This window comes from Leopardus geoffroyi, chromosome X (genome assembly GCF_018350155.1).
Source record: "Leopardus geoffroyi isolate Oge1 chromosome X, O.geoffroyi_Oge1_pat1.0, whole genome shotgun sequence".
NCBI lineage: Eukaryota > Metazoa > Chordata > Mammalia > Carnivora > Felidae > Leopardus > Leopardus geoffroyi.
Window position 1 is genome coordinate 15300412 of NC_059343.1, and position 26910 is coordinate 15327321.

Sequence of the window (26910 nt, forward strand, 5' to 3'; positions counted from 1 at the left end):
TAACGTTCACAATTGGGATCTGTTCACTGATTTCTAGATCAGACGGCCTTTTGGCGTTGATTGCTTTAGATCTTAACTTCTGTCTTTTCCTCAGGATTTAAGAGGAGAAAAAGGTAAATCTTTACCAGAATTTTCAGCCAGCCGTAACTTTCCACAACAAAGATACCGCCTCCATTGCTTTCTGACGTTCTCTTTCGCTACACAGTAAAAGATGAATATGAAAAATCCTACGGAGGAAAAAAAAGTCACATAATTCCAAACTAAGACCTGAATATCATGGGCTTCCTTTGCACAAAAGACAAAATATTTGGCAGCTATAGGCAAAGTGAAATTTTGTGAATAAAAAAAAAAAAAAGTCCAAAGTCCTGAAAAAGTTTGCTATTGAAAGGCACCCTGCAGGGACTCTTTGTAAGATAAAAAAAAAAAAACTACTTATAAAAGTAATGATAACTCCGTATTTCCAGAATTAAACTGTCCCTCCTCTCACATCCTGTCCTTGGCCTTCTCTACCTTTGCAAGTACAAGCCATCCACTCAGGATGCCAGCTCACACCGAGGCTCCTACCTCCCCAGCCTTCCTTCCATATTCATCCAGTTTCATGTTCTGTCGAGTGCCACATCCTTGTCTGTCTCAAATCCCTGACTCATCTTCTCCAGCCCACGGCTGAGTCCCAAGCCTGGTACCCTGCGGTGATGTCCTTGTCTGCCTTCCAGCCTCTCTCTAATCTGCTCAAGGAAACTGTCCACTGGCGACCTTGGCCACAAAGAGAGCGACGCTACAGACCTGAAGAGGCACGCAGGCTCTGCCTCCCACCCGCCTTCTTCCTGGTGATGCAGGCACGGGGCTCCCCACTGCTCCCATTCCTCCAGGCTTTTGCCGGTCAATATTTGCTGAATGAATGGACAAATTCTGAATTCTCCCTCTCCTGAAGCCCCAATCTATCTACTTGAAAATCTTGCGTTTTAAATCTCAGGTTTGCTTCTAGTAGGGTACACTTTATTTATTTGCCACCCTGGGCGGCTACCCTTGGCCGCCTAAGGAGAGAAACAGCGTGCATGGGAGAGACCAAAATGGGCCTACCTAAGTCCCAAATCAGAACCTATACACATCTCTCCTTTAATGGACCCCAAAGCCCTGTGAATTAGGCATTCGTTCCTTTTCAGAAATGAACCGATACCTTGCTTTCGTCCATTCATATTCTAATGAGGAGACATTCTAGGGAAATGAAGACAAAGAGGCAGGTTCAGTTTCCACATTAAATATATGAGGATGGGTACCTTGCTTTCGTGTTTGTGAGTAGTGCAATTTGGGCATTTTTTTTTTCTTTTAGCATGCCATTATGGCAGATAAAGCTTTTCTGTTTACTACTATGTAGCGTTAACACCTGGATGTACCAATTCAGAAGCTGGTACACTGTTAAGTCAAAAATTAACAACCGTATGTAACCGACAAGCATATTAACTGGCTTCCTCCAAATCAGAACGGATAGCCAAATCAGGCATTTGAAGTCAATCACGGGTTGGGATTTCTTGGAAAGCCAGCAAAATGATCCATTGCCTGACAGAACTACAGGAGGACGCTATGGGAGTTAAAAGCAACAAACAGGAAAAGATGAAAACAAGTGGATGAGAATGCAATTAAAAGGCATCCCAACAGAGGATTTGGAATAAAAAGAAACCAAGAGACGTGAATTATCGTTATTGTAATGTAAACCTATTAGGCTGCTTAGCTTTTAATGCCAAAGTACTTCCATTAAAAATTAATTACATCTGACAAGTCTTTTATAACACTGATCTGAAAGAGGTAGTAATTTTGCTTTTCTGAACAACACAACTGGACGGGCTCCGAAACGGCTGCAGCTGGGTCTCAGTCACAAACGGGACGCTGCAAAGGAGATGCCCAGAACCTGCCCCTGTCCTGCGGGGGGTGGCCCGGCACAGCATCTTCTCAGGCATCAGCCACTGGGCCAGGCTGCGGCCACTGGGGTCTGTCTGTTGACTTCACATTTATCACTACCTGCAAATCAAGCACAGACCTAGAAGGTGGGAGTGGCAGGATGTCACAGGGACATTTATGGTACGTGCGCTCTTCTGTATGCATGTTTACCTCGATCAACAGATTTAAAAAAAAAAAAAAAGAAAAAGAAAAAGGAACCAAGTGAAGGAAGAGTGACTCCAGAAAGAGCTCCTGGCAGGCTCCCCTCAGTATGTTCCCTCCGAGGAGACAATCTGGATAAGAAGGAAAAATACCCCTTGCTGAATTTAGTGAATGCCTTTCTTCCAAGGATCTTAAAGCATGCCCCACCTTGTCAAAGATAAATCTGTTTTTCAACACATCAGTCTTAAGCTCTGAAATAAGCCACTCTGCGGATGCTCTAACTTTTAGATAGCTTTAAGTTCCACTGGGATCTTTCATGTGTATTTAGCGCCGAAGAACTTACCTTGTAGGGTGTTAAAGATTGCAAAGAGATACATGAAGGTGACGTTAACTGGTCCCCAGGCAAAGAAGGCAAAACCCCAAGTAATGCCCAGCAAAAACGTGAGGCCGGCAACGCTCCTCAGGTCCTGAATACTGGTTTTTCGCTGGGCTCCGAGTTGTTTCTTCTTTTTAATTCGACAGAGCTGAACCAGGACCACAATGAACATGCTGATGTTCAGCAAGAATATCACACAGAAATATCCCACAACTGTAATATAGAATACAGCATTGCTGTTGATCCAGCAGCTGGAATTTAGGGGGGGAAAACAATGGGGAACGTATTACAGTGCTGCAGCATGGTTCAAGAGGATACAATGAATCTATATCGTTTTACTGAAACATTTCCTAAAAGTAGAAGAAGGAAAAAAAAGATAAAACCACTGTTCTCCAACAACCACTGAAAGCTCTAGGGAAAAAAACCTAACAGTCTATTTTAGGACACTTGGTTATTACAAGTATTTAAAAGACATTCTTTGAAAACATTCAGGATTTTACCCCCTTTAAATACTAGTAACTCTATTCCATGCGTCTTTACTAACATAATATAGCAGGTATTTCATATGTATCAGAGGCTTAGAAAACTATTTTCAAAACACTTTTTTTTTTAGAGAGAACAAGCGACCATGAGCAGGGGAGAGAGACAGAGAGAGAGAGAGAGAGAGAGAGAGAGAGAGAGGATCTCAAGCAGGCTCCATGCTCAACGTGAAGCCCGATGTGGGGCTCGATCCCACAACCCTAGGATCATGACCTGAGCCGAAATCAAGAGTCAGGTGTTCAACCGACTGAGCCACCCAGGCGCCCCACCCATTTGTTTTTGTAATACTTAAGTAGTAAAGTAGTAGCATGGCAGTTTCAACTAGCTTATCTCATTACATACATAGCTGGGAAGGCTGCTAATGTTACTGGATTTTGTTAGGGTGAGAGTCAGGGTCGATACGCTTTCTTGGAGAATTCTGTTTTTCCAGTTCACTTCACATTCCCTCCGGGGCTTTGTACTCACAAGTCATCCGGTGAGCCATTAGGGAATTTCCCATAGGATCCAAGGCCATAGTTCTTTGGAGATATAGCCAGGACGACGATCACAACCACAGCCGGTACCCCTGGAAGACGGGAAACGTCAGTCATGCACACTTCTTTTTTTTTTTTTTTTTTTTTAATTTTTTTTTTCAACGTTTATTTATTTTTGGGACAGAGAGAGACAGAGCATGAACGGGGGAGGGGCAGAGAGAGAGGGAGACACAGAATCGGAAACAGGCTCCAGGCTCTGAGCCATCAGCCCAGAGCCCGACGCGGGGCTCGAACTCACGGACCGCGAGATCGTGACCTGGCTGAAGTCGGACGCTTCACCGACTGCGCCACCCAGGCGCCCCAGTCACGCATACTTCTAATAACCAAGGTGCTGAGGAGAAGGACTACAGATCACGTGCTATTTTCCTCTGGCAGCAGACTGGTGAGCTGTTCACCCAAGCCACTTTCTCTTCCTCCTGGGCACACGGTGGACATCTCCCAGCCTGCTTTGCAGCTAGGTGTGTGTGGCCGCATAACTAGGTCTCGGTCGATGGGATGTGGAAGATGGGCTCCACCTCTAGGCCTGCCCCATAAAAACTTCCTGTGAAATCCTCTACTCTCTTTCCTCCCAAATTCAGGGCAACTTTGGAAGTCCCGTCTTGAGGCAGAGTCTCCAGCAGCTTGGATCCTGAATAACGAAGGGCAAGGCCAGAGACTTCTCCACTCCTGCTGACTGGACTGTGCATGAGAAATTATCTTCTCCTGAGACTTTTTGTCGGCCACCCAGCTAGAGTTTCCCTTCACTTACACACATCTGGGATGTAATTTTGAGTCTCAGGTGGCAGGCAAAGGGAAGGACTCCAAAACGTAACCCAAATAATCCGCATATTAGGGTTACCAGCGACTCCTGGCAGATCTTACATTATGAACCCTAAATCTTCAGTTGATCATCTGGAACCCACTGATGGATTGAGGAGCAGACCTGGTTGATCTGAGGATGCTGACTACAGTGGCTCTCCAAAAGGCCTGCTGGCACTTCCACTAAGAGAAAGCATGAGAAGGCTCTTCCCAGCTTAAAATGGCGTTTGGCTGGGAAGGAGTCCCTCTCATCCCCCATCCCGTCACCTCTCACTCCAGTCACCGTGGACATCTCACACTCTGTGCACACAGACCGACCTGACATCCAATCTCAAGGCCCTGGCAAATACAAAACAATTTCTCCTCACAGGTTGGGGTGCCTGCTACACTCTAACGTAGTATTTCATTTAATTCTTTTCTATTTGCACCTTACAGAGACACTGACATGTGATGGCTTCCTAGGTGAGACACTTGCCTAAAAATAAAATATCAGGGTTGTGGAGCTCGTCTAGGACCTTTGGGAATGCGGCCTTTTGGTATTCACAAAGACAGAATCCATGCCCAATGTCAGAAGCGGGGACTTATTTTTCTGGGGAGAAGTGACTTATCTTTCCGGAAAGGTGTTCTGTTATTCTTGACAAAGACAGAATGACAGGTGCGGTGACAAGGGCGGTAAGTGGTAAGGTTTTTAAAAGCCCTCTTGGTGATTCTAATGTGCAACCAAGAACCACTGCCTTAAATTCACCACATCAAGGAGGGAAACTGAGAGTCAGACGCTCCAAAGTAGCAGGTGACCCCAAAGTTATGGACGACGTGATCACAGGTGTATAAAAATATACGTAGGAAAAGCTAGGGAGTGAATGAATGAAAATACTCACAGGGGTTCCCAGTGATTGGCCTGCCTACTGTCAGTACAGGCAGTATTTTGTTTACTTTTCCTTTTTTTCTTTGCAGCATTTTCCATACTTTATTACAATCAGGTAAAATTTGTATTTGAACAAAAGGAATATGTAGCCTGAAAAAGGGGAGTGAGTCTGGGCGGGATGGTGGCCATAATTCAGTGGAAAGGAAATGCGTAAGAATACAGAAAGCCAGTCTGGGCTGTTGTCAAGTTGTGTGGATTGGGTAAATCACGTTACCACTTTGAGCCGGTTTCTTCACCCGATGTTAGTAATAACGGCCTTGTGCTAACCTCACTGGCTCGTGTTTCATGGGGTTACTTGTGTGAAAATACACTGAAAAGCGGGGCATTATTCATAATGTTATATACTACTTCTAGATTATCTACAAGGCTGTTCAGTCGAGAGGTGTTAGCTGATAATTTTTTCGCCATAGAGAGCAGAAACAAGACCACTGGTGCCAACAGAGAGCCAAGTGAATTTAATGGCAGAGCAGAACTGTAGGGCTTTACGACATGGTTATTGGCTGCCTTGTAAGGTGTTAAAAACAAGACAACAGGCCTAAAATTGGGTCACTTATGCTAAGCCCCAAGTCATGAATAATTAGTTTCAGCTCTTCCAGAAAGGGCATCCTAGACCAGTCGACCAGGAATCGTGTTATCAGTACTCGTTAGGTAATCTGCCTGACAGACACCTCCGTCATCCCCTAAAGGAGAATAACCTTGTAATAATCAACCCGCTTTTTTGCCTAGCATAACTTGCTTGTTCCTGTTCCCTTCAGTCTATAAAAGTCTCTCATCTTGTACAGTTCCTTTCTATCTGCGTCTTAGACTGGATGCTGCCGATTCATGAATCACTGAAAAGAGCCGATAAGATTTTTAAAACGTAGTCAGTTGAGGGGCACCCGGGTGGCTCAGTCGGTTAATCGTCCGACTTCGTCTCAAGTCGTGATCTCACAGTTCATGAGTTCGAGCCCCACATCAGGCTCTGTGCTGACAGCACGGAGCCTAGAGCCTGCTTCGGGTTCTGTGTCTCCCTTTCTCTCTGCCCCTCCCCTACCCCTGCTCACCTTCTGTCTCTCTCTCTCTCTCTCTCTCTCTCTCTCTCTCAAAAAAAAGTAATAAAAAAACATTTTAAAAAATACAGTCAGTTGAGTTTTGGTTTTTTAACAAAAATAATGAGCTCCCTAATAACAGAAGCATTCAAGCAGAAGTTAGATCATCTTTAGTCAAGGATAAGTCACGATGAGGAGGCTCCTACATTTGGTGCAGAGTTGAGTGAAGGGACCTTCAAGACACGTGCCGTGTCTCAGACTTTGTGACCCACCACCACCAACACGTGGCATGATCTGAAAACTGTGTCACTGTGGCAGTGACGTTCCATCGGGTTTTACCTGTACGTTCATCTCATTCTGCTCTTCTGAGGATAGTGCCATGCGTGTGTGTAACATCTGGGACACACAGAATAGAGTGGGGCTGGCTGGGAGGTGGGGGACTGAGAGCTGGGCCTCATTATCACCCCGCTCACCTCTTCAACTTATTGAGCACCTTCTGTGTGCCAGCCCTAATTCGAGTGACTGGAGGTACGGAGAGGATTCACAGCCCCAACCTAGAAGGGCTTTATGTTCACAACCAATCCAGCGTAATATACAGGTGTTCTAGAAAGAGACTGGACAAGGTCGCCCTGTGGGCAGTGCAACGTATAGGGACAATAAAGCTGTTTTAGAAACCTGCCAAGTGTGACCTGCTTTATCACCGTTTCTGTGTAATGAAAAATCAAGATACCGGAGCGAAAGCAGAGAAAGCCCAGGCAACGTGCAAGCAAAATCATACATACCCCAACCGACAATGCAGAATTTAAGGATGTATTTCCGGATGTAAGTATTAAACACTTTCACGAGGGCCAGATACATATGGAATGCTTCCAGGCCCATCCATGTGAACGAGACCAAGAGAAAATAATGCAGAAATACGGCCACTGAGATGCAGAGGCCTCGCACGTCATACAGAGCAACCCACGAGTCCAGGAGGAACACCAGGTTCAGCAGGAGCAGGGCTGAACACAGCTGGAGGAGGATTTTGGAAGGGTAATCCCTCCGAATCTTTCTAGAAGGAAAGGACAAGGAAGGAATCAGCAGCACATTCTGACAGCCCTTGTGTGAGCGTATCTAAGAAATTTCTTTTTATTCTTCGGTCAATGTCTACATGCATAAATTTCTCCTCTGTGTGTGTGGGAGGGGCAGGCATTAAAGTCAACGACCGTAAGGATAACAACAACAACAACAACAACAAATCGAAACAGAATATAACAATATGGAAAATTTGTATTGACATTCCTGGGGAACCTTTTACATGCTGACTGTTGACCCATCCTTTCAAAGAGTTTGTAGGGGAATCTACTAAGCCCCCCCCCCCCCGCCCATTTTCCCCAAGCTATTGCTAGAAGCATTGCTGTCGCTTCTCATACGATAGGCTCCTATATTCAGATCTTCAAAACATAGCCAGGTGCCCCAGTTATCTCATGTTATTAGTTAAAATGAGATCACGGAAAGAAGAGTCTGAACTATAGCTAAATGAAACGGGCGTAGGAAATTACAGCTAATTGATGGCATGTACACATCTATGTGTGTGAAATTAGACCTGGTGAAATCATTCGGAGCAATTTAGCCTCATTAATCATATTTCCAAAAGTCCACTAGAAGATCTGTAGTCACAGCTGGACCCAAAGTTTGGCACTGAAAGTAAATTTGTGCGTTTCCTGATCAGTGTCCAAAATCTAAATCCCAGAATGTACATACCGTTTAATTCAGTTAATGTAATCGAAGTGCCTGTTTTCTTTGTTTCCAACAGAATTTGTTGGGAGGCTCCACTCCTCCCCACAGTGACCAAAGGGACCCTTCGGGTAAGCCAAGGAGATGCCATTATTTGGAATGTCATTCTTGCTCTGACCTACTTACAAAGCTGCGCTCATGGAATATCTGTATTTTTCAATGAGGCTTTACACCTTTTATTCTTCATCCTCTCACCTGCTAATGTTTTCCATCTTCTGTGTTTGTTCAGAGTAACTTCGAAATGTAATCAGTGAAGCATAGCTCTTAGGCTGTACACAAAAGTATGGTCTATATCAGAGTATAAGCTGTTAGGTTTTAAGGTTTGCATTGATCTTTCATTTCACACGTAATGTCGGCTAGCTACGAGGCATCATTCTAGGGTACAGAGATGATTAAGACACAACCCCTGCCTTCAGCAAGTGCAAAAACTGGTAGGAGGAAGTGAGTATATTACCCAAAAAGCCCCGTTAAGTTTTGCATAAGGGTGGCACTTCTAGGCAGTATACAGGACGAGGTAGGCCAAGGAACACACTTAATTAAGACATTTTGGCCATGGAGGGGAGTACTGTGCCTTAGAATCCAAGTTCCCAGTGTCGGATACTCACTCAAAGGCTAAGTAGGTTACAAGAGTAACTGACAGAAAAATCGACGAGAGCCCACAACCAATATATGTGATAAACGTCAGAGCCATCATCTGAGTGGGTGGCAAGGATGTTCGAGATAGGTCCTGGAAAATAAAATACTGCTCTCAAGACCAAATATTTGAAATAAATAAAAGAGCTAGGATTTACAGTTATGGAGTATTCTACGTGTCCATCCACAGTTCATTCCACAAAACTACAGCGTAGACGCGATTATTATCACCAGGAAAAACGAATGAAACTGAGCCCCAGTGAGGTTAAATAATGTGCCCAAGGTCACACAACTATGAAACGGAGGAACCAGGATCCAAATTCTGGTCTGGCTGACTCCAGAGCCCAGACGCTTATCAGTGTGTCATGATGCGCTGGAAAAGCACTGGGCTAGGAGCTTCAAGACCTGAATTTGGCTTCAGGCTCTTCTATTTCTTAGTTCTATGACTGTGGACAGTCGCTGGACCAATGAGTCTTATTTCTAACTTCTTACAATGACAATAACAACACTTCGTTCCCCCTATCCTGCAGGCCTGTTGGAGAGAGTACAGAAGATAATTTATGTCAAAGCGTTTGGTGAAAATGTTAAAGTGCAATGCAAACCACACCATTTTTCTTACCCATTTTAACCTGAATCCCCTAGTTTTCGCTATTCAAAACGGGAAAACTTGTGTGTAAAAATAGGCTGGAGAAAATACTTCCACGTTCAAGAATTTTCTTTCAAGTGCATTTGCTTACTGGAAGGGTAATTTCATTAGTCTCTAACTTTGCCACAATGTCATGTCTGCTGATCAAAGTCATCCATCACGTTAGACATCACGGCATGATGCCCAGCTACCCCTCAGGCCCAGAATCTAAAGCGAGATAATGTGGGATTATTACCAGCAGGACGCCAAAGCTTGTAAGGTGGCTGCAGGTACAGACGGTTTCATTCGGTTTCCTGTCTTTAACAGAGCAGCCATCGGACGACCAGCCTCCTCTGCCACCTGTTGGCATTGGGAAGAGTATCTGTCCTTTCAGCAAGGCCATGGCATCGATGATCGCCCCATCGCTCTTGTCCCTTTCTTCCTCCCTCTGCCCCTGCCCCCTTAAGACTGAAAAAGTTATGACTGGAACCTACCATTTCTGCGCAAGTCCCAAAATACACATCTCACTGTTAAGTCATCCTGCAGTGGAAAGATAAATTACAAATAATTAATTTACTGAACTGAAAAAAATGAAAAGCAATTGGAAAAAAAATTATGAATTTTTTAATTTCAGAATCTCATTCTTGATTTTTTAGAGAATTCCAATTTTATTCTAGTCCCTAGAAAGAGTGGGTCTCAAATAGGTCAGCGCTTCTTAAACGCAGCAACTGTACATAGGAATCACCTTGAGGCCTTGCTAACATGCACATTCTGATTCAGGGGGCCAGGGTGGGGCCGAAGAGTTGGCATTTCTAGCAAGCTCTCAGGTGATGCTGATGGTACAGGTCTGCAGACCACGCTTTGAATGGTGAGGCTATAGATAATGCTCAATCTGACCTGAAATGAGAGATGTTTTCTCTTTGGAGGTGAGAATCAGACCTGTAGCCACAGATCTAAATGCACTAAAATTAGGTAATTGATAATAGCTGGCTTTTGCCACTGCTCCTTCTTGGAAATTAGGTGGCCAGTTATCAGGCATGCTAAGACCCACCAGAGTGACTACGTGGTTCTAGTCTTACACGCTGCCTTGACCGAGTTTGAGGTTCTGCTGGATCTCCTTTTTTCTGGCCAACTCATGGACCCGGTTTGCACAAGTGTATTTGGTCAATGAACAGACCAGACGGGCCTCTCCCACCTGGCTTGGATTGATGTGCTTTAGTGTGACCGTCACATTTCTTGTCAAGTTGTTGACCGTCAGGTTTGCAACACTGGATGATATGACGTAGCTGATCAGAGAAAGGTTCTCCAGGGCAGGGTCCTAGCACACCAAAGAATCGACAAGATGGCAAGGGTAAAAATGAAATGTCATCAGAGAATTTTAGAGCTGGAAGAGACCCTACAGCCCACTTAATCCACATGGTTTATTTTACAATCTAGGTGAGAAATTGAGGGTCACCAAGTAAAGTGACTTTAGAAAGAGCTTGTCTGGGGCGCCTGGATGGCTCGGTCGATTAAGCGTCCGGCTCTTGGTTTCAACTCAGGTCACGATCTCATGGTTCGTGGGATCGAGCCCTACGTCGGGCTCTGTGCTGACAGTGCGGAGGCTGCTTGGGATTCCCTCTCTCTCCCTTGCTCTCTGCCCCTCCCCTGCTTGTATGTGCATGCACACGCTCTCTCAAAATAAATAAACTTAACAAAAAAAAAAAAAAAGAAAAGAAAAAAAGAAAAAGAAACAGCTTGTTCCACTCTACAGTACTCTAAATACTGAGTTAAGTTTCACAAACTGACACAAAGGGGCCCTCGTGAATTGTATAGGGAATATAACATTAAGCCACTTAAACTGTGTTTTAAACTCTGCGTTTCCATGTCCTCATCTGTAAAATTGGGATAATAATTTAATAGAAGTGCCAGTTATTGTTACTCATCATTACCAATATCGCTAGGTCCTGTTTAAAAACAAACTGCAGCTTTCAGTAGTTCGTTTGACTGGTAGCAGATTTAAGAATATGTGAGAATTAAAAGAAACGAAACTGCTGCACTCCAAGATAAAACCTAAACCAAAAGCAGTTAGCATGAACTTTACCTGAAACAGGGCAGGCGTCTCAAAGAAGTTGAACTGAACCCTGGAAGCCAGCTCCACATCATGAGCTGGTAAATTACTCATCAGTGATGAAGGCAGAGTAATAATGCCAATACTGTTCTCAGGAGCCTGAGGTTCCAGAGAAACCTGAAAATCAAGTAAAGGATACCAAAAATGCCTGGGGCTAGTATAACGAAGAGGTGGAAAACGCGAAGAGGTGGAAGACGCGAGAACTTAAGCTGGAGGATCCCGTAAAGGCATTTATTTGTGGTGCCTCTGTAAAATCGGTTGTTCTTGTGTCTGTGACTGCTCTGAAATTGGAGAGGATGTGTAGTTGGGCGATGAGGCCTCAGAGCAGGAAACAATTTAAGGATACACAGAAATGGTCAGAAAGTGTAGGATGTTACATGTCAGTTACATAATGTCAACATTACATAACATGTACATGTCAACAGAACTGGGCGGGAAAAGTGCACGGTAACTGCAGACACACCAACTTGGCCATCTGTTAGGGTCAAGTCTTCATAGAACCACACGCACTAAACTTGCAAAGGGAAGACTATAAAAATTAAGTTAAAAGGCAAGACTTGGTTTTTCTTGGGTGTTTCCAGCCCCTAATCCCTATAATAGGTGGCTGGAAAACGCTAGGAGCAGGAATGATACTCAGCACCACTACTGAGACCAGTGCCATCGAAACACTTGTTAAAATATTCAAATGGGTTGATATGTAGTCGATGTCCCTGCTCTCTCGCCACTGGACACCTCTCCCCACCTGAGCAACACTACCCCCCTGCAAAACTTCCACAGTCTACCTGCTAAAGGGTTGATACCGGGCACAAAGACCTCTGAGATCCCTCTCCAGCCAAGACCAGCGTCCTTTTTCTGATCCCGTGGTACCTCATTGTTCTAGATATTAAACACTTTGAGTATCGCCCCTGACCGTAAGCAGTAATTGCCTCCGTCATGGAGACTACAGTTATATACAAGAAAAGGTTTTTTCCACAACTGATTGGGATGTACCTGAAGATTTGCAGGGTCTTGGGCAGCAAAGGTAGTTGTGTCGAAATTACTAGCATTCACTCTGATCACGGCCAGAGCCAAAGAAGGGGAGGTTAGAGTTATGGTCTTGGTTGAAAAATTCAGCTGTAAGCCAATGTCATCCACTATTTTTAGCAATCTGCAAAGATAAGTGGTAGTTCAAATTCAGCACTCCCACTTTGTCTTCCCCATTCTAAGCAGAATATGCAGTAACAATTTAACGAGTCATTATGAACCTCTTATGTGGGAGAAAAATCCTTAGCTATAATTAATCCTGATAAGAAGTATTCTTACAGTTAGAGGGTCTCCTCTATGACCACATCAGTTTGCGAAGTCATACCTTTGGGCCAGAGGAGCCAGCAAGGCAGGTGGGGAATGAAGGAGTTTGCTGACATGGTTTATCATTTCTCCCGCGAGGTTAGGCTCCAAGCTGCCCAAGGACAGAGCCTTCTCCATCTGGGACACTTGGTTCTCAAGATCAGAATCACTGCTGCTGCTGCTGGTGTAAACAATTTCTGTAACAGAGAGCCAAATCATTTTATGAACACATAATGGAAAAAATCACTAATAAAGAAACACACATAGACTCTATGTCCTGGCAAACGTACGCCTAGGTATTTGCCCCAGGGAAATGTAAACGTATCTTAAGAAGACTTGTCCGTGAATTTTTACAGGGGCCTTTTTCATAACAGTCCCAAACTGGAAACTCAAATGTCTATCAACTGAAGAATGGATAAACAAACCGTGATCCATCTATATAATGGACAATTATTCAGTAATTAAAAGGCAGGAGCTACTTGCAACAACATGGATGGATCTCCAGTTCTCCAACGTATTAGGTTAACTGAAAGAAGCCGGACTCAAAAGGCTACATATTGTATGAGTCTCTTCATATGACATTTTAGAAAAATCCAAAGTACAGGAAAAACAAAACCGATTGGTGGTGGCCAGGAGCTGGGGGTAGTGGACAGGAGTGGACTATAAAGGAACACGAGGGAACTCTGGTGGTCGTGTGGCTGTTGGGTGCTTAACCCAACCTCACGGAACTATAAAAATTTCATCTATCCATAGATCTGGATGAGTTTTACTGTATGTAAATTATACTTCAAGAAACCTAACTGGGGTGCCTGGCCGGTTCAGTCGGTGGAGCACGTGACTCTTGATTTGGAGGTTTGTGAGTTCGAGTCCTACATTGGATGTAGAGACTACTTAAAATCTTTAAAAAAAAAAAAACAACAAACCTAACTGAACAAAATGTAAAAGCACATCAGTGTATTTAGTGTATATTTGTAAAAGTATAAATATGCTTGTTTTTAATTTCTATCATGCATACCGGATTTTACATGGATAACTAGAAGCTCTTTTTACGAAAAAGAGACTATTACGAAATTAGTAGCTGGACGACCAGCTATAAGTTGGTTTTTAACAGTGCTTTTTAATTGGGAAACGATTCAAACCTGTCTGGCAACGAAAAAGTCTCTTAATTCCACCACCTAACATCCTATTTCTTATTTTGCAGATTCCCTTCTTATCTCCATCCAGGTGTCGTAACATACTCTTATAAACATAGTGTACCAACTCTCCCTTGTTGTGTTCTTTTCACTTCATTCCAGGCCTGGAAAATGCCCCCAGGTTTCCATCGAGCTGTTCTTATGCGCAGCTGCAGTCAGTGAGCTCAGGTGACTTATCGACTTAGCGTATTTCATTACTCCTCTCTTGTGGCACTGTCAAGTTATGTCTACTTTTTAGCTACCGAGTAATTCCCCGACACATCTTTCATATGTATGTCACTTGGCTTCTGTTGCGTCACTGGCTGAAACCCCAGCCCCGCCCACAGAAGCACAGGCACAGCAGGCCACGTTGCTGGCCTTCCCGGGGAAATGGTCAGGTGGGATTCTGATGGTCACCGGGGATAGCTTTGCAAAGGTGGGCATTTTTAGGCCCAGGCTAACTAGTTTACTGAAGCCCCAATGATTTTATAATTTGGCCTAAAATGCCCATATTTATAAAAACAAATTGAGAGAGCAGTGCAAATTCAAAGAAACAGCAAGTCCCTTGGCAGAACTGGCAGAAGCTTCCAGTCTCCAGGGGACGCTCGCACTGTGGGGGAGGAGGCGGAGACCACAACCTCCACTCCAATCTCATCACCGAGAACTTGGTTTTGCCTCCTACTCGCCGAAAATCCGAGGACAGTCTGATTCTGACTCACTGAATTGAACCTTCAGAACATCCAGAATTCTCTCTGGCATCTTTCGCTCTTGCCTTTATCTCTTTACCCGTGAGCCTACTTTGTGTATGGGGAGCCCTCTGCAGTTTCCATGGCATCCTCACGTGAACCACCATTCTCAACCTAGTGCAGCTAGTGTGGTTATTTCCGTCTTTAAGTCCCCCAGGCTGGGTCAGGAGCAGCTAAGTGGCCTATCCCAGATCGCGCTGCCTGTGAGGGCCCCTGCAGACCCACATCTGTCACTCGGTGACTGACTTTCAGGGCTGCAAAGTTTTTCTTTCTAAGTGGAATTACTGAATTTAATAGTTCAAAAGTTTTCTCTTCGCAATGTTGAAAACAGTGAGCTACCAACCTTTTGTAGAAGAAAGAAACCTGTAAAATTAGTCATCTCGGTAGAATATGCTAAGATCTATTCGCCTCAGAGCTATTTCTATGTTCTACGAAAGCCTGCAGGAAAGCTCTCGATATCAAGCAGACATCGTAAAAAGAAAGGTCCAACGTGGTCTTACTACAGATACCTTGATTTGGCAGGCTGGCATCTGCCAGATTGTAACACACGTAGCAGCAGCTTGGATCCTCATATTTACCTGTCTCGTCAGGAGGTGTGTTGGTAGTGATGACATTCACAGGGACAGACGTGGTGGGGGGGGAAAGTGAGGATTTCACGGGTGGCAGGGTGTGGGAAAGATCAGTCTGGGGCAGAGGGGAAGAGACAGTTCCAGATTTGGGGGGCGTATCAATGGTAGGGCTGGAAGCAATGAGAGCTGTCGGCTGGGGAGAAGGAAGGTGAATCGCTCGTGTTGGAGAGGCAGGGTTCTGGGTTACAGGTGGATGGCTGAGAGGTTCAGCAGAAGAGAAGGCACCGGAGACCTGGGCCAGAATGGTGGCCTGAGGAGCAGCTGGGGTGGAACCGCTAGAAGAAGAAATCGGTGGGCCATCTGGATGACCAGCAAGACAGACAACAGGATCCTGTGGGTCACTAAAGGAAAGAATCAGAGAGATGCACGTGAGACCCGAATGAGTTAGAGAGAGGCTCGTCTCCTCTGGCAATCATCCGACACCACCAAGGCGACCTGGCTCCATCGGGGACCTGCCACTCCCAGCCTCCGCCCCTGCACACCTTCTGTGCCCTTGCCACTGGCCCCCTGCCCCGGCCCCCTTCTACCACTTCCTCCCTGGGAGAGGAGTTAGCCAGGAGGGATGCTCTTTTATGAATTCCCAGTTCTGGTTCACTCAATCACCCCTCCTCTCGGGCTCTTGTGCCTTATCCCCTATCACTCAGTTGAGGGGATCTTGTAACATTTCTATGTGCTCCTGGGGGAGGGGAGCGGTTAAATGCCTTTACCCCACTGTGGTTTTCATATATTAGGAATCTGTCTCTTACGGTTCTTTTAGATCTTACAAAAACGTGTTCTCAAAAAAGTAGAATCACATGCCCAAACTGTTCCTAACGTACTGAAAGGTTTTCTAAAAACTTAAATGCCAAAATATCATTTTCCTTTAGTATTCAAATCCACATTGACAAAACTGGCTCATCGTTTGTAGAACAATTGATTTGACTTTGAAGCTAAAGCACGTCCATTTCAAAACTACGTCCATAACGAATTCACACTCTTGTGTCAACTCAGTATTAACATGCGGTACAAAAGGGCATGGCATAAATTGAAAAGCAGCTCTAAATTTATCAATACCAAGAAAATGTTCTTCAAGTTTTCCCTGTAGTTTTTGTGAAGTACATAATTCGGTCAATTACAATTACAATTTTCCGGGTGTTGATCCATTATTAGAAAAATGTGGAAATCATTATTATTGATTTGGATCATGGAACTTATTTCAGCAAATTCTCATACTAGTTTTAGTGAGTCACAAGTGAGCCTTTCCTTTCCCGGAAACCTCAAATTTACCTCACTCATACGCAGCGTGGTATTGGCTGGGATAGGTAAACCACACTGCCATTTTTTTTCTTCGATTTACTGAATTTTGTTTCAAGAAAATCTTGAAGTGAGGTTAATGACACATAAACTTCTGTGAAACCGATGAACATAGGAATCTGTCTGAATCGATTTTCTACTGCTATAGCCTGGCACGATGCTAAGTGGCACACAGGTCGTGAGCAGGAAACGTCTGTTGAAGGAAGAAAATGAATGAAGCTGAGGCCACAGGTCCCCAGCTGTGGGGACCCAGATTTACAGGTCCCCAGCCTGTAAATCAGCTACACCCTCAATGTTGCTTTAGCCCAGTGGTTTTCAACCTAGGCTGTGCGTGAGAATAACCCTGAAGACTTTTAAAAAATATAGAGATTTCTGTGGCCTATTCCTCAGTGTGTGTTCTAGTTGGTCTTGGCGCAGGGGTGAGGATCCCAGGCCCATATATTTTCATGGCATGGAAGCTTGAGAAGAACTCGTCTGCTATCAACATCCACCAGTCCTGGGGTGGGAGGAAGAACAACCAGAGGGGGCAACAAACTATTACCTAGGGAAGCCTCTGACGGATCCAGTTTTAGCTGATGACTTAAGAGCACCAACTAGAAGACGTTCTTAGAGCCTCTCTTGGGCGAGAGGAAGAAGGAATATTAGGTTGAGGAACCCGAGGCAAGTGACACCCATAAAGAGAAATGTCGGCTCGGTCCAGTCTGGCCAGACACCCGGCGGAGGTCTCTCTACACAGCCTGAAGTTCAGGATGGCAGTGTGAACAAAGGGGTGCCAGACAGTCAGAAAGGTGACGCGTCGAGAAGCCTTGGCTGAGGCTCCAGCTCTCATTACTCTTGTAGGCAATCCACCCGACTTCTCTGAGACTCTGTTCTCTGAATTGTATACTCCAGCAACTCACGGGGCCAAGTCATGGCAAAGGTGCTTTACGAAGTATAAATTAAATTTCCTTCTTACATCTGGGGGTCTGCGGCAGCCAAACCCCCAAGCACTAGGGTTCCCATGCACGGGGCTCCGCCACGAAGAGGCTACCCTCTATCTAATTCTGCCCGCACTCCTGCTATTCGGAGCCCTCCGTCCGTTGGGAGAGGCGCACGGGGAGTGGCAGGACAGTGGTGGGCAAAGCCAACTATATATTAGAAACGTCAGAGCACTTCAGCACCAGTGCTGGGGCTCCTGCCCCAGACCAACTGAACTGGAATCTCTGGGGTGGGTACTAGTATCCATATTTGTTTTAATACGCTTCTTCACTGAGGTGTAGCCTACATACAGTAGAGTGTACTAATCTTACATTTAGAACTTGAAGAATTTTGATATACGTATACACCTGTATCATCACCGCCCAGATCAAAACAGAGTATTTCCGGCACCCAAGAAGACCACTTTGACACATCAGTAGGATTTAAAGGGCCCAAGGTGTTTGCAATACGCAGCCAACCTTAAGAACCAATGTATCGGAAAGACCCTGAGCCATCACCTAATTCTAGCCTAGTGGTTCTCACGTTTGGCTACACGTTAGAGTCACCCCACGCAGAAATTCTGAGAAATACAGAAGCCTGGGCTACACCCCAGACCAATGACATCATGAACCGGCAGCACTGGCTTCCCCTGGGAACAGCACCAGAAATACACAATCTCAGGCCTTTCCCAGACCTGGTGGATGGAAATCTTAACAAGGCCCTCTGGGACCATATGCACAGTAACCTTTGGGAAGGGCTGATAGGACTTACTTCCTCATTTTACAAAGGAGGAACCCGAGACTTATTTCTGTTTATAAAGAAGCAACAGCCGGACACACAGCTCGTTGACGACAGAGCCCTAGCCAGACACTGAGTTCATCCTCTGCCCGCTTTTCTGTGTCCTGCTTCTTTTTCCTAACAGCTCTTTGAATAGCAGCCATCAGAGGTCTGTGGGGCTGCCTCAAAAGAGCTATGGTATCTTCATCTGATCTAATACTTCTAGAAATTCCATCTCCCAAATGGGCCTCAACCCTCCAGCTTAATGGGGCATGTTAAGCCTAAAACTTAAATACTGTTTACTTTTTACTACGGAAAATGCTATGAATTCTGAAGTCCTTCAGCTATTCCTTGAGGTCCAATGTTTAATATATCCCAGGAATATGGCTCACACAGGGCAGAAAGCTACAGTTAGCCTTCTGTCCCCATTTAAGAAGTTTTACGTTGAAAAACGTATGTCCTTTTGTTCAAATACAAATTTTACCTGATTGTAATAAAGTATGGAAAATGCTGCAAAGAAAAAAAGGAAAAGTAAACAAAATACTGCCTGTACTGACAGTAGGCAGGCCAATCACTGGGAACCCCTGTGAGTATTTTCATTCATTCACTCCCTAGCTTTTCCTACGTATATTTTTATACACCTGTGATCACGTCGTCCATAACTTTGGGGTCACCTGCTACCTTGGAGCGTCTGACTCTCAGTTTCCCTCCACTGATGTGGTGAATTTAGGGCAGTGGTTCTCAACATCGGTTGCACATTAGAATGACCAAGAGGGCTTTTAAAAACCTTAATGCCTAGGCTGTGTCCCAGACCAATTAAATCCGAATCGCTGAGGGTAGGAGACTGGAAATAAAAGATTTTCAAAAAAAATTTTAATGGAATTAATTTTAGGCGTACGGAAAAATTGCAAAAATAACACAGTTGTGTATCCCCCTAACCCGGCTTCCCCCAATGTTAACATCTAATGTCTGGAATTGGGACCAAATAGCTATGAACATTTAGCATGTGACACAGATGGCATCTCAAGTCACTGAGAAAAAGACTTTTTAATAAATGGCACAGGATCACTGGCTAAACAGTTTGCAAAAGATTAAATTAGACCCGTACTTCACACCACACACAAGAATAAACTCCAAGTGGATTTAATGTAAAAAAAAAAAAAAAAATGAAACCATATAAATAGTAGAAAACTTCAAGGGTGAATTCGCCCATAACCTGGGCATAGAGAAAGGCTTTCTAACTAAGACTCCAAATCCACAGGCAATAAAAGAAAAGACTAGTAAATTTAGCTACATTTTTAAAAAATTTAACCGACGTGACAAAAACATAAAGTCGAAAGACAAACTAGAAGTAAATATTTGCAACATGTACCACAAAGGGTATTAATGTCCCTAGTATACAAAGGACTCTTAAAAGGTGATCAAATATCCACTAGAAAAAGTGGGAAAAGACATAAACACACAATTAACAAGAAAGATACAAAAATGACCCCCAAATACATGAAAAACGTTCAAACGGTCCTCATAAGAGAAGCGCCAATTAAAAATAACAATGAGATACCCTTTCTCAACTACCACACCAGAGAAATTTAAAAATATGAGGACATTCAGTTGGTGAGATTTGCGTGGGGGGGGGGGGGGTATGTCAGAATATTTGTAATACTCCCTAGGTGATTTTAACTTGCAACCAAGATTGCAAACCATTGTTTCAAGGTAATGGTCCAAACGGAAACTTGATACAAGAGAATAATGCATTTTGCCTAAAATTGAAAGCCCTTCTTCACTATCGATATTCCAAAATTCCTTGGCCAGCATGGTGATTAAATATTGTTGTTGTTGTTGTTATTATTATGATTATTATCACTTTTAGGAAAAGGGTCAGCATATTTGCCACATACCATTGCAGCTTTTCTAACTCTTCCGGGGAGGAAGGGCAGGGTATCCTGACAGAACAGCAGCACTGTTCTGGAGGAGGCAACAGAAAAGAAAGAAGAAAATACACGGTCAAGGATAAGACAAGACAGAAGCTCAGATCCATCAAGGATTAGGATTCCTACACCGACTACATTTTAAAGAGCATTTGTCTAAAACATGATAAAATAAACGAGATACCATTATATCGACAATTATGCCTTCATACTCGGTGCTTGAAATATTTATTGAGTGAATAATTCGGGGGTGGTTATACATCTGCAATTATCAGTTGCTCTTCAGCAACTTCTAGGAATTCAGAAGTAAATCCATCCCGGCAGCAATCGGCCAAACACTCCAAAGAGAAGTCAGTCCCCTTCTCTCAGTAGGGTTTGCTCTACCGTGTTTTCAAATAAGGTATACTGAAACTCTATTGAGAAAGCAAGAAAAACCACCTTTTAGAGCTCTCTAAATACTGCCCAAGACTCAAGTTAAAATTTATCGATTACACTTTCAGTTTTACACAGAACACATCAGAGTCATATGAAAACAAACACGGCAATAAAGACAGAGAGAGAGAACTTACCCATCGGTCGAATCTTTACTCTTTTCAAAGCAACCATTACAGCACATATGTTCATTGTTTTATTCATTTTTATTGTGAATGTACAATTTAATGTGCTGTAAAGAGAAATATATTTATATAACCAGAATGTTACTAAACTGGAAACCGACCTACGTATTTGTAAATGTTTTTTCAAACTTGGGAGTGAGAAAAGGAGGCACTGATGCTGCTAACTTGCAACGTCAGCCTAATAAGCTTGTGAAGACCCATGGCCTTCTACATTTATACAGGTTTCCATTCACAGAGGTTGCAAACCAGAGACCCTCTGACCGCACACAGCTGCTGATTCATTCTGCCCGTCGTAACCATGAACTGGCAAAGACAAGCATCTTAACATCTAGCCTTAACCCCAGCTGGCTACTTGCCTAGTATCTGTAGACATTTGAATTTCTATCATGGGAGCCCTTTCACATACCAGCCCAGACGAACATCAAGGTCTCTTAAATCCAAAAATCTCTCTGGCAATTCAATCTAGATGATCAGATAACTAGCAATTTAAGACATTATCGCTTTTTTTTTTTTTTACTTCAGTCTTGGTTTACGTGAAAAAATGTTAATGTTGCAAATAATAAAAAAGTGGTGAGTGACATGAACTAAGTATATATAGCGGATAGGGATTCAATCCAGAATTTCATGGAAGAATTGCCATTATTTGTACCAGTGAATACCGTGATGGGCAGAAACTGTCATTTTCTAGGACTTTTACTCTCACAGAATGCTCGGGATTCAGGTGGCGAGATTACTGACCTACATAAGCCATTCGCCTATGCAGCCAACACAGCCAATGGACACAATTTAAAATGATCATCTGTGCAACATCAAATAATTGTCAGGCAATCTCATATTCATCCCTGCACACACCTTTTAATTTCTTTTCTCTTCCTTTCCCATCTTTTCCTTCCCTCTCTCCTTTTTCTCCCAAGCACCATATTATGTTCCTTCTTCTCTGTCTGGCCTATCACTAGACTGGACCACTGGGAGCCATTTCTTGGTTATAGTGGTGGCCCTTGGGGCTAAGGACACTGATGATGCTCAGCGTCACAGAACCGGAGGCAATGGCCCAATACCACTCATCCCTCTGTGATTCATAATGAAATGAGAAGATGGACGTGACTGAATAGTGAGTGTTTCAAAGAATAAAAACATATATCCAAAATGTCATTAATATGTATTTATTTTAGAGGAACACATGTAAATTTGCAACCTAAGACTCCTCAATACTTTATTTCTCATGAGTAGAGAAACAATATGTATAAAAATATTAAAAATGACTCACCTTTGGGCCTCTGCTGTAGCACACACTATAAAATAAGTCTGAAACAAACAAACATATATCTATATATGTATACACACACACACACACACACACACACACACACATACACACACATATATTACTTTGACAGTTGAGAATGTCAGACAAAACAACCCAGGACTAATCACAGCATCACAGAATCTTAGAACCACAATAACCCCCAAGGATCATCCAGTTCACATTCCTATCAGATTCCTGACGCATCATCAAAGCTATTCAGGGCATAAAGGCTCTACTTGCATACTTCTACTGTCCAGGGAACTCACTACCACACAAGGGAGCTCATTCTGGAGCCCTCATTTTAAGAAACTTTTGGTTTTACATGAAGGAAAATCTACCCCCTTGTAACAACTATCCATTGTGCCCAGTTCTGATTTCCAGAGTAACAGAACTAGTCTACTTAGTGTTTTTCACATGACAGATTTGGGGAAGTTTGAATACATTTTTCCTCAGGAACGCAGAGATCCATGCTTTCCCCCAAATAGAAGAGTAATTACAAACAAGGTATAGGATATACTGTGATTACCTCACTTAAGGTTTGCAGGGTTTTGTTTAGCTCTGATCGCCTGTGAATAAAACGAGAGAAAATGACATGAAGGAGATCACTGGTGATGTGAAATTCAAAACAACTTAGATTTTTAGTAATTAAATTAAGCCTATGGTATTTATTGCCTGCAGTGTTCACTTTGAAGTAACACTGGGTATAATGAGATTCCTATGTGAGAAAAATAAATTATTTCTATGACAAGGGAAACTGACCAGACAGAAGCCGTAGAAGTTCTAGCCAACAGCAAGATATAAATTACGGTTGAACAATCTTGTTACTCATTAGGCTGCTGCAACCCCCAGGCAGCTTCTTCTGGCAGAGGGCCAGAGAAAGAACTGGCCCGAGGGCAAATTTCTGAAAGGGGTCCACCACTCACCATGGGCCCCTGCAACCGCACCTCTCATTTGCACCTCTCATTTCTTCCCTCATTTCTTCCTTGCTCCCTCTCCACCTGCCCCCACCTGCCCTCTAGCACTCTCCAGCACCCCCTTCCCCTCCTCTCCAGAATTTCCCTCTTTCCTCTCCTGCCATCCCACTCAACAACACTTTTATTTCTTCAATGTGGGAGAGCTTCACGGGAAGTTGGGACAACTTAGATACTTAGAACATCCTTTGGTACCCTGGACAGGTCACGTTCATTGTAGTGATTGTACCGTACCGTTACTTGTTTGCATCCTAGGTCTATCCTACCAGACTCCAGATTTCTGGTTCTAAAAATTGGCCTCATGCTGGAACCACCAAGGGAGCGTTCAAAAATACCAGTGTCTGCGTCTCAGCAGATTTAATTGTTATAGGGTGTGCCTGGGCATCAGAATTTTTTGAAAGCTCCCCAGGTGATTTTAATATGCAGCCAAGGTAGAGAACCACTGTTCTAGAACAGTTTTCCATCATCAGAGTTGGGTTTATCCCCAAGGCCAAACACACAGCAGGTGCTCAACAAATGCTTCATGGCTTTAAATGAACTCGATATTTCAAGTCTGGTAATTAAGCTGTATTACAAGTATGCAAAGCTGTGTTCTATTTATGAATTTGTGAGTTTAAAAAAATGTGTCTTATCACTATTGTTTCTCATCTCAAGTTTAAGATACTTCAAGGGCATTGATATCTTCTGCTTTTTATTTCACATATATACTATACTTTGAATAGCTAGGAAAGTTAGATTTTTCTCAGGAGGTAAAAAAAAAAAAAAAAATAGGCATAAAGGACAGGAATATCACCTCTGCCCATCCCACTTTAACTGTTTGCCACTATAAACTCAGTAGAGCCCTAGAGACGTTTGATATCCACCAGGTAGGCTCTGGGCCTCCTCTCCACCTAGGCATCGCTGAATCATCAGAAGCAGCCAGGTCAAAATGCTAACTGAAAGGAAGACCCGTAAGAGGACCTTTGTTTCCTTTTGTTTTGACCTCGGAGAGGTTTTTTCCTTCAGGGTCGTCCCAGATAGTCCCCAGAGCTTTGGGTTTGTTTCAAAAGTTTATGAAAACCTCATTTGAGAGGTAGCAGCAAGGTTGAGAGAAGACGAATTTTGTCTCTAATGCTGTTTCCCTGCACGAGGGTGAACACATGACGTTTCCCCTCCCAGTGACAGTCAGGTTAGACTGTCTCTGGGCCTGACATTTTGACCTTTTGTCTAACGGGGAGCATCCATGTGTAATGTATTTCTCATTGTCTGTGCTTGTCCTTATAAGCTGCTATCTACCTAACAAAGAGCTCTCTCTGACTTTTGAATGACTGATGTTTCCCGAATGCACGAACAAACGGTATACCTGCCATCCTACCTTGAACTCTTTCAACCTTTCTGGCTACCAAATCATATTAAAACTCAAATACCAATTCAAATGGAGCTCTTACATACTTTCAGATCATCAAAGAGAACAGCCTCATAAGGATATTAGGTGATGGCCAGTGACTACCAATGCTAATTTGCTAAGAACTCAAGAACCAATTCTTTATAACCTTCGGGTCTATTTCCTATTCTCGGTTTCCAAAAGTAAAGGTAGCTCAACAAATATCTTTCCATCGTTGATGTCTTAACTTTTCAATCAAGCAGCAGATTACTCACTTGAGTTCACTTAGAGACAGGACTCCAGATAAGGTGCCATTAGCCAGGTTTTGATTCTGTAGAAGCACAAAATCATTAAGAATATAACAAATACCGTTGTGTTTTTTTACACTAACAAGAAGTTGTTCTCCAGTTTCGTTGGCCACCCAAAGAACTACACCCCAAAGACTGAATGCTAACTGCTTGGAGTATTACCTAGCGAACGATCAAATCCATATTGACTGAGCTAGTTTTTGTTTCTGTATCTCCTTTAAAAATATTCTGAATCAGCAAGTCTAATGTGCTAATTAATTTCGTTATTCCTAGGGTTCCCCCAAAAGAACACTAGTAAAGCTCTCCACAGGAAAGGTCCCGGAGTTAAGTGAAAGATCCCAATGTGAAAAGGGAAACTTAGTAGCAGCCATCACCCCATTTGTAGCACGTAGCCCATTGCCTGGCACATAGTAGGTGCTCAGGAAATATTCACCGAATGAACAATCTACATTTATCTGGGCTTCTCTGAACCAGTCTAGGTTATGGGAAGTATATGCATCCAAATCGCCTATGGGGTGGAACAGGATCAGAATCAGAAGACTATTCTTAGACCCAATCCATTTCTTATTGCTAGAAGTTTCTAATATAATTTTAAAATTTTAAAGGCAATAGAATTCCATCATATCAACATTCAGCAAGTCTAGTGAAAACCAAAATACGATTATTAAAAAAAATACTATGATTATTATGAAGTCAAACCCTCTTGACAAAGCTAGTGATTCAACAACACATATTTTATTTAATTTTGGTCATAAAAATAAATATGCCAAATACCATAAATAAACTGTACCTTAAACAAATCTTTAAATGCACAAGCACTTGCTTTTTAAGTTAGCAATAAGAAAAAATCTTTAAAACGTACCTGAGTAACACTGCTTTCTTCATATTGAAACATTATCTCACCTCTAAAAAATGCTAAAAATAAATTTTCAAAACAAAATTTGAGACTTCCATCCTTAGGGCTTAAGGATTACTACAACACAGGAAAAGGATTATCAAATTACTTTATAAACAGTTTCATCAAATTCTTTGTAGGTACTCACAGTTACTGTCTTTTCTAGCAGAAAGTTAGTCAATGACTCAATTTTCAGAAAATGTGAACTATAAATTTTATGTGGGAATGCAGAAAGAGAAAAAACTTGTCTCCTTGTCAAGAAATTCTAATCCTACACGCTTCTCATCAGAGCTTTGTTTCCCATAAAGATACTAACTGGGGGAACTGTGGCTCTAACATTAAAAATCTTTGCGGGCTGTTTTCATTGCCCAATGAAGGAGGGAGGGGAAAAGTGTTTTTCAGCCATTAAGCAATCTTGTGAAAGTCTATTTATTCCTTGCCATTTTGGGGTTTTTTTCCCCCCCTTTAAAATATAGTACCAAATGCAATCTCTCTCCTAGGAACAAAGTTGAGATTTTGCTCTTGAAATCTGAAAAGTGTGCAGGGAGAATCCTTTCTTTAGTGGAGTAACTCATTGTGGCTTTCATTCTAGAAACACCAGAAAACTCTACTCTTAAGATGCTCACTTCGGGAAATACAAAACCCATTTTAAGTCGACCTGTTTCCTACAGGGTATACTCGGAGGAGCTCAGATTCTATTGGAAAAAAAAAAAAAGAAAATAGACTCCTTAACAGAAGCATATTGTGTGCACTTCATAATCTACAGAGACAGAAAACTGGCCTCATAAGCAGAAGGGCAAAGAGGCCATAAAAACTAGAGCAGGTGTCAGCTACCTTTTTCGTGAAAGATCAGGTATCTGAGGTTTTGTGGGCCATATGTTCTGTCAGAACTACTCAACTATGCATGAAAGCAGCCAGATAATATGTATGTGAATGACATTGCTACGTTCCAATAAAACTTTATTTACTAAAACAGGTGGCAGGCTTTATTTAGACTATGAGCAGTAGTTTGTCGACTCCGGAACTAGAAGGTTGAATGCTTTCTCAGCTCATCTTTTGTAACAACCCAAAGTCCAACTGCTTCTCATAACCAAGTTGGTCCACTTTCACTTAAAACAGCTGACAAAGGGGGCACCTGGGTGGCTCAGTCGGTTAAGCATCCGACTTCAGCTCAGGGCATG

At 43.1% G+C, this 26910-nt stretch overlaps 1 protein-coding gene across 4 annotated transcripts in view; it reads right to left on the bottom strand.

The window, feature by feature from the left end:
• ADGRG2 (adhesion G protein-coupled receptor G2) overlaps nt 1-26910 on the bottom strand; it is a 122481-nt gene that overhangs the window by 6070 nt on the left and 89501 nt on the right. For 2 of the 4 annotated variants that reach the window (XM_045472620.1, XM_045472619.1), the window contains 18 exons: nt 25697-25749; nt 24802-24857; nt 22719-22758; nt 22154-22191; nt 20839-20933; nt 20240-20306; nt 15264-15655; nt 12790-12964; nt 12432-12588; nt 11415-11558; nt 10527-10649; nt 9826-9871; nt 9588-9691; nt 8679-8800; nt 7080-7348; nt 3479-3578; nt 2441-2724; nt 126-227 (listed from right to left, as the gene is read on the bottom strand). In XM_045472620.1, the coding sequence (XP_045328576.1) occupies nt 126-227; nt 2441-2724; nt 3479-3578; nt 7080-7348; nt 8679-8800; nt 9588-9691; nt 9826-9871; nt 10527-10649; nt 11415-11558; nt 12432-12588; nt 12790-12964; nt 15264-15655; nt 20240-20306; nt 20839-20933; nt 22154-22191; nt 22719-22758; nt 24802-24857; nt 25697-25749 (2367 nt within the window). The remainder of the gene's footprint in view (nt 1-125; nt 228-2440; nt 2725-3478; nt 3579-7079; nt 7349-8678; nt 8801-9587; nt 9692-9825; nt 9872-10526; nt 10650-11414; nt 11559-12431; nt 12589-12789; nt 12965-15263; nt 15656-20239; nt 20307-20838; nt 20934-22153; nt 22192-22718; nt 22759-24801; nt 24858-25696; nt 25750-26910) is intronic. The other 2 variants (XM_045472622.1, XM_045472621.1) reach the window with 1 other exon arrangement.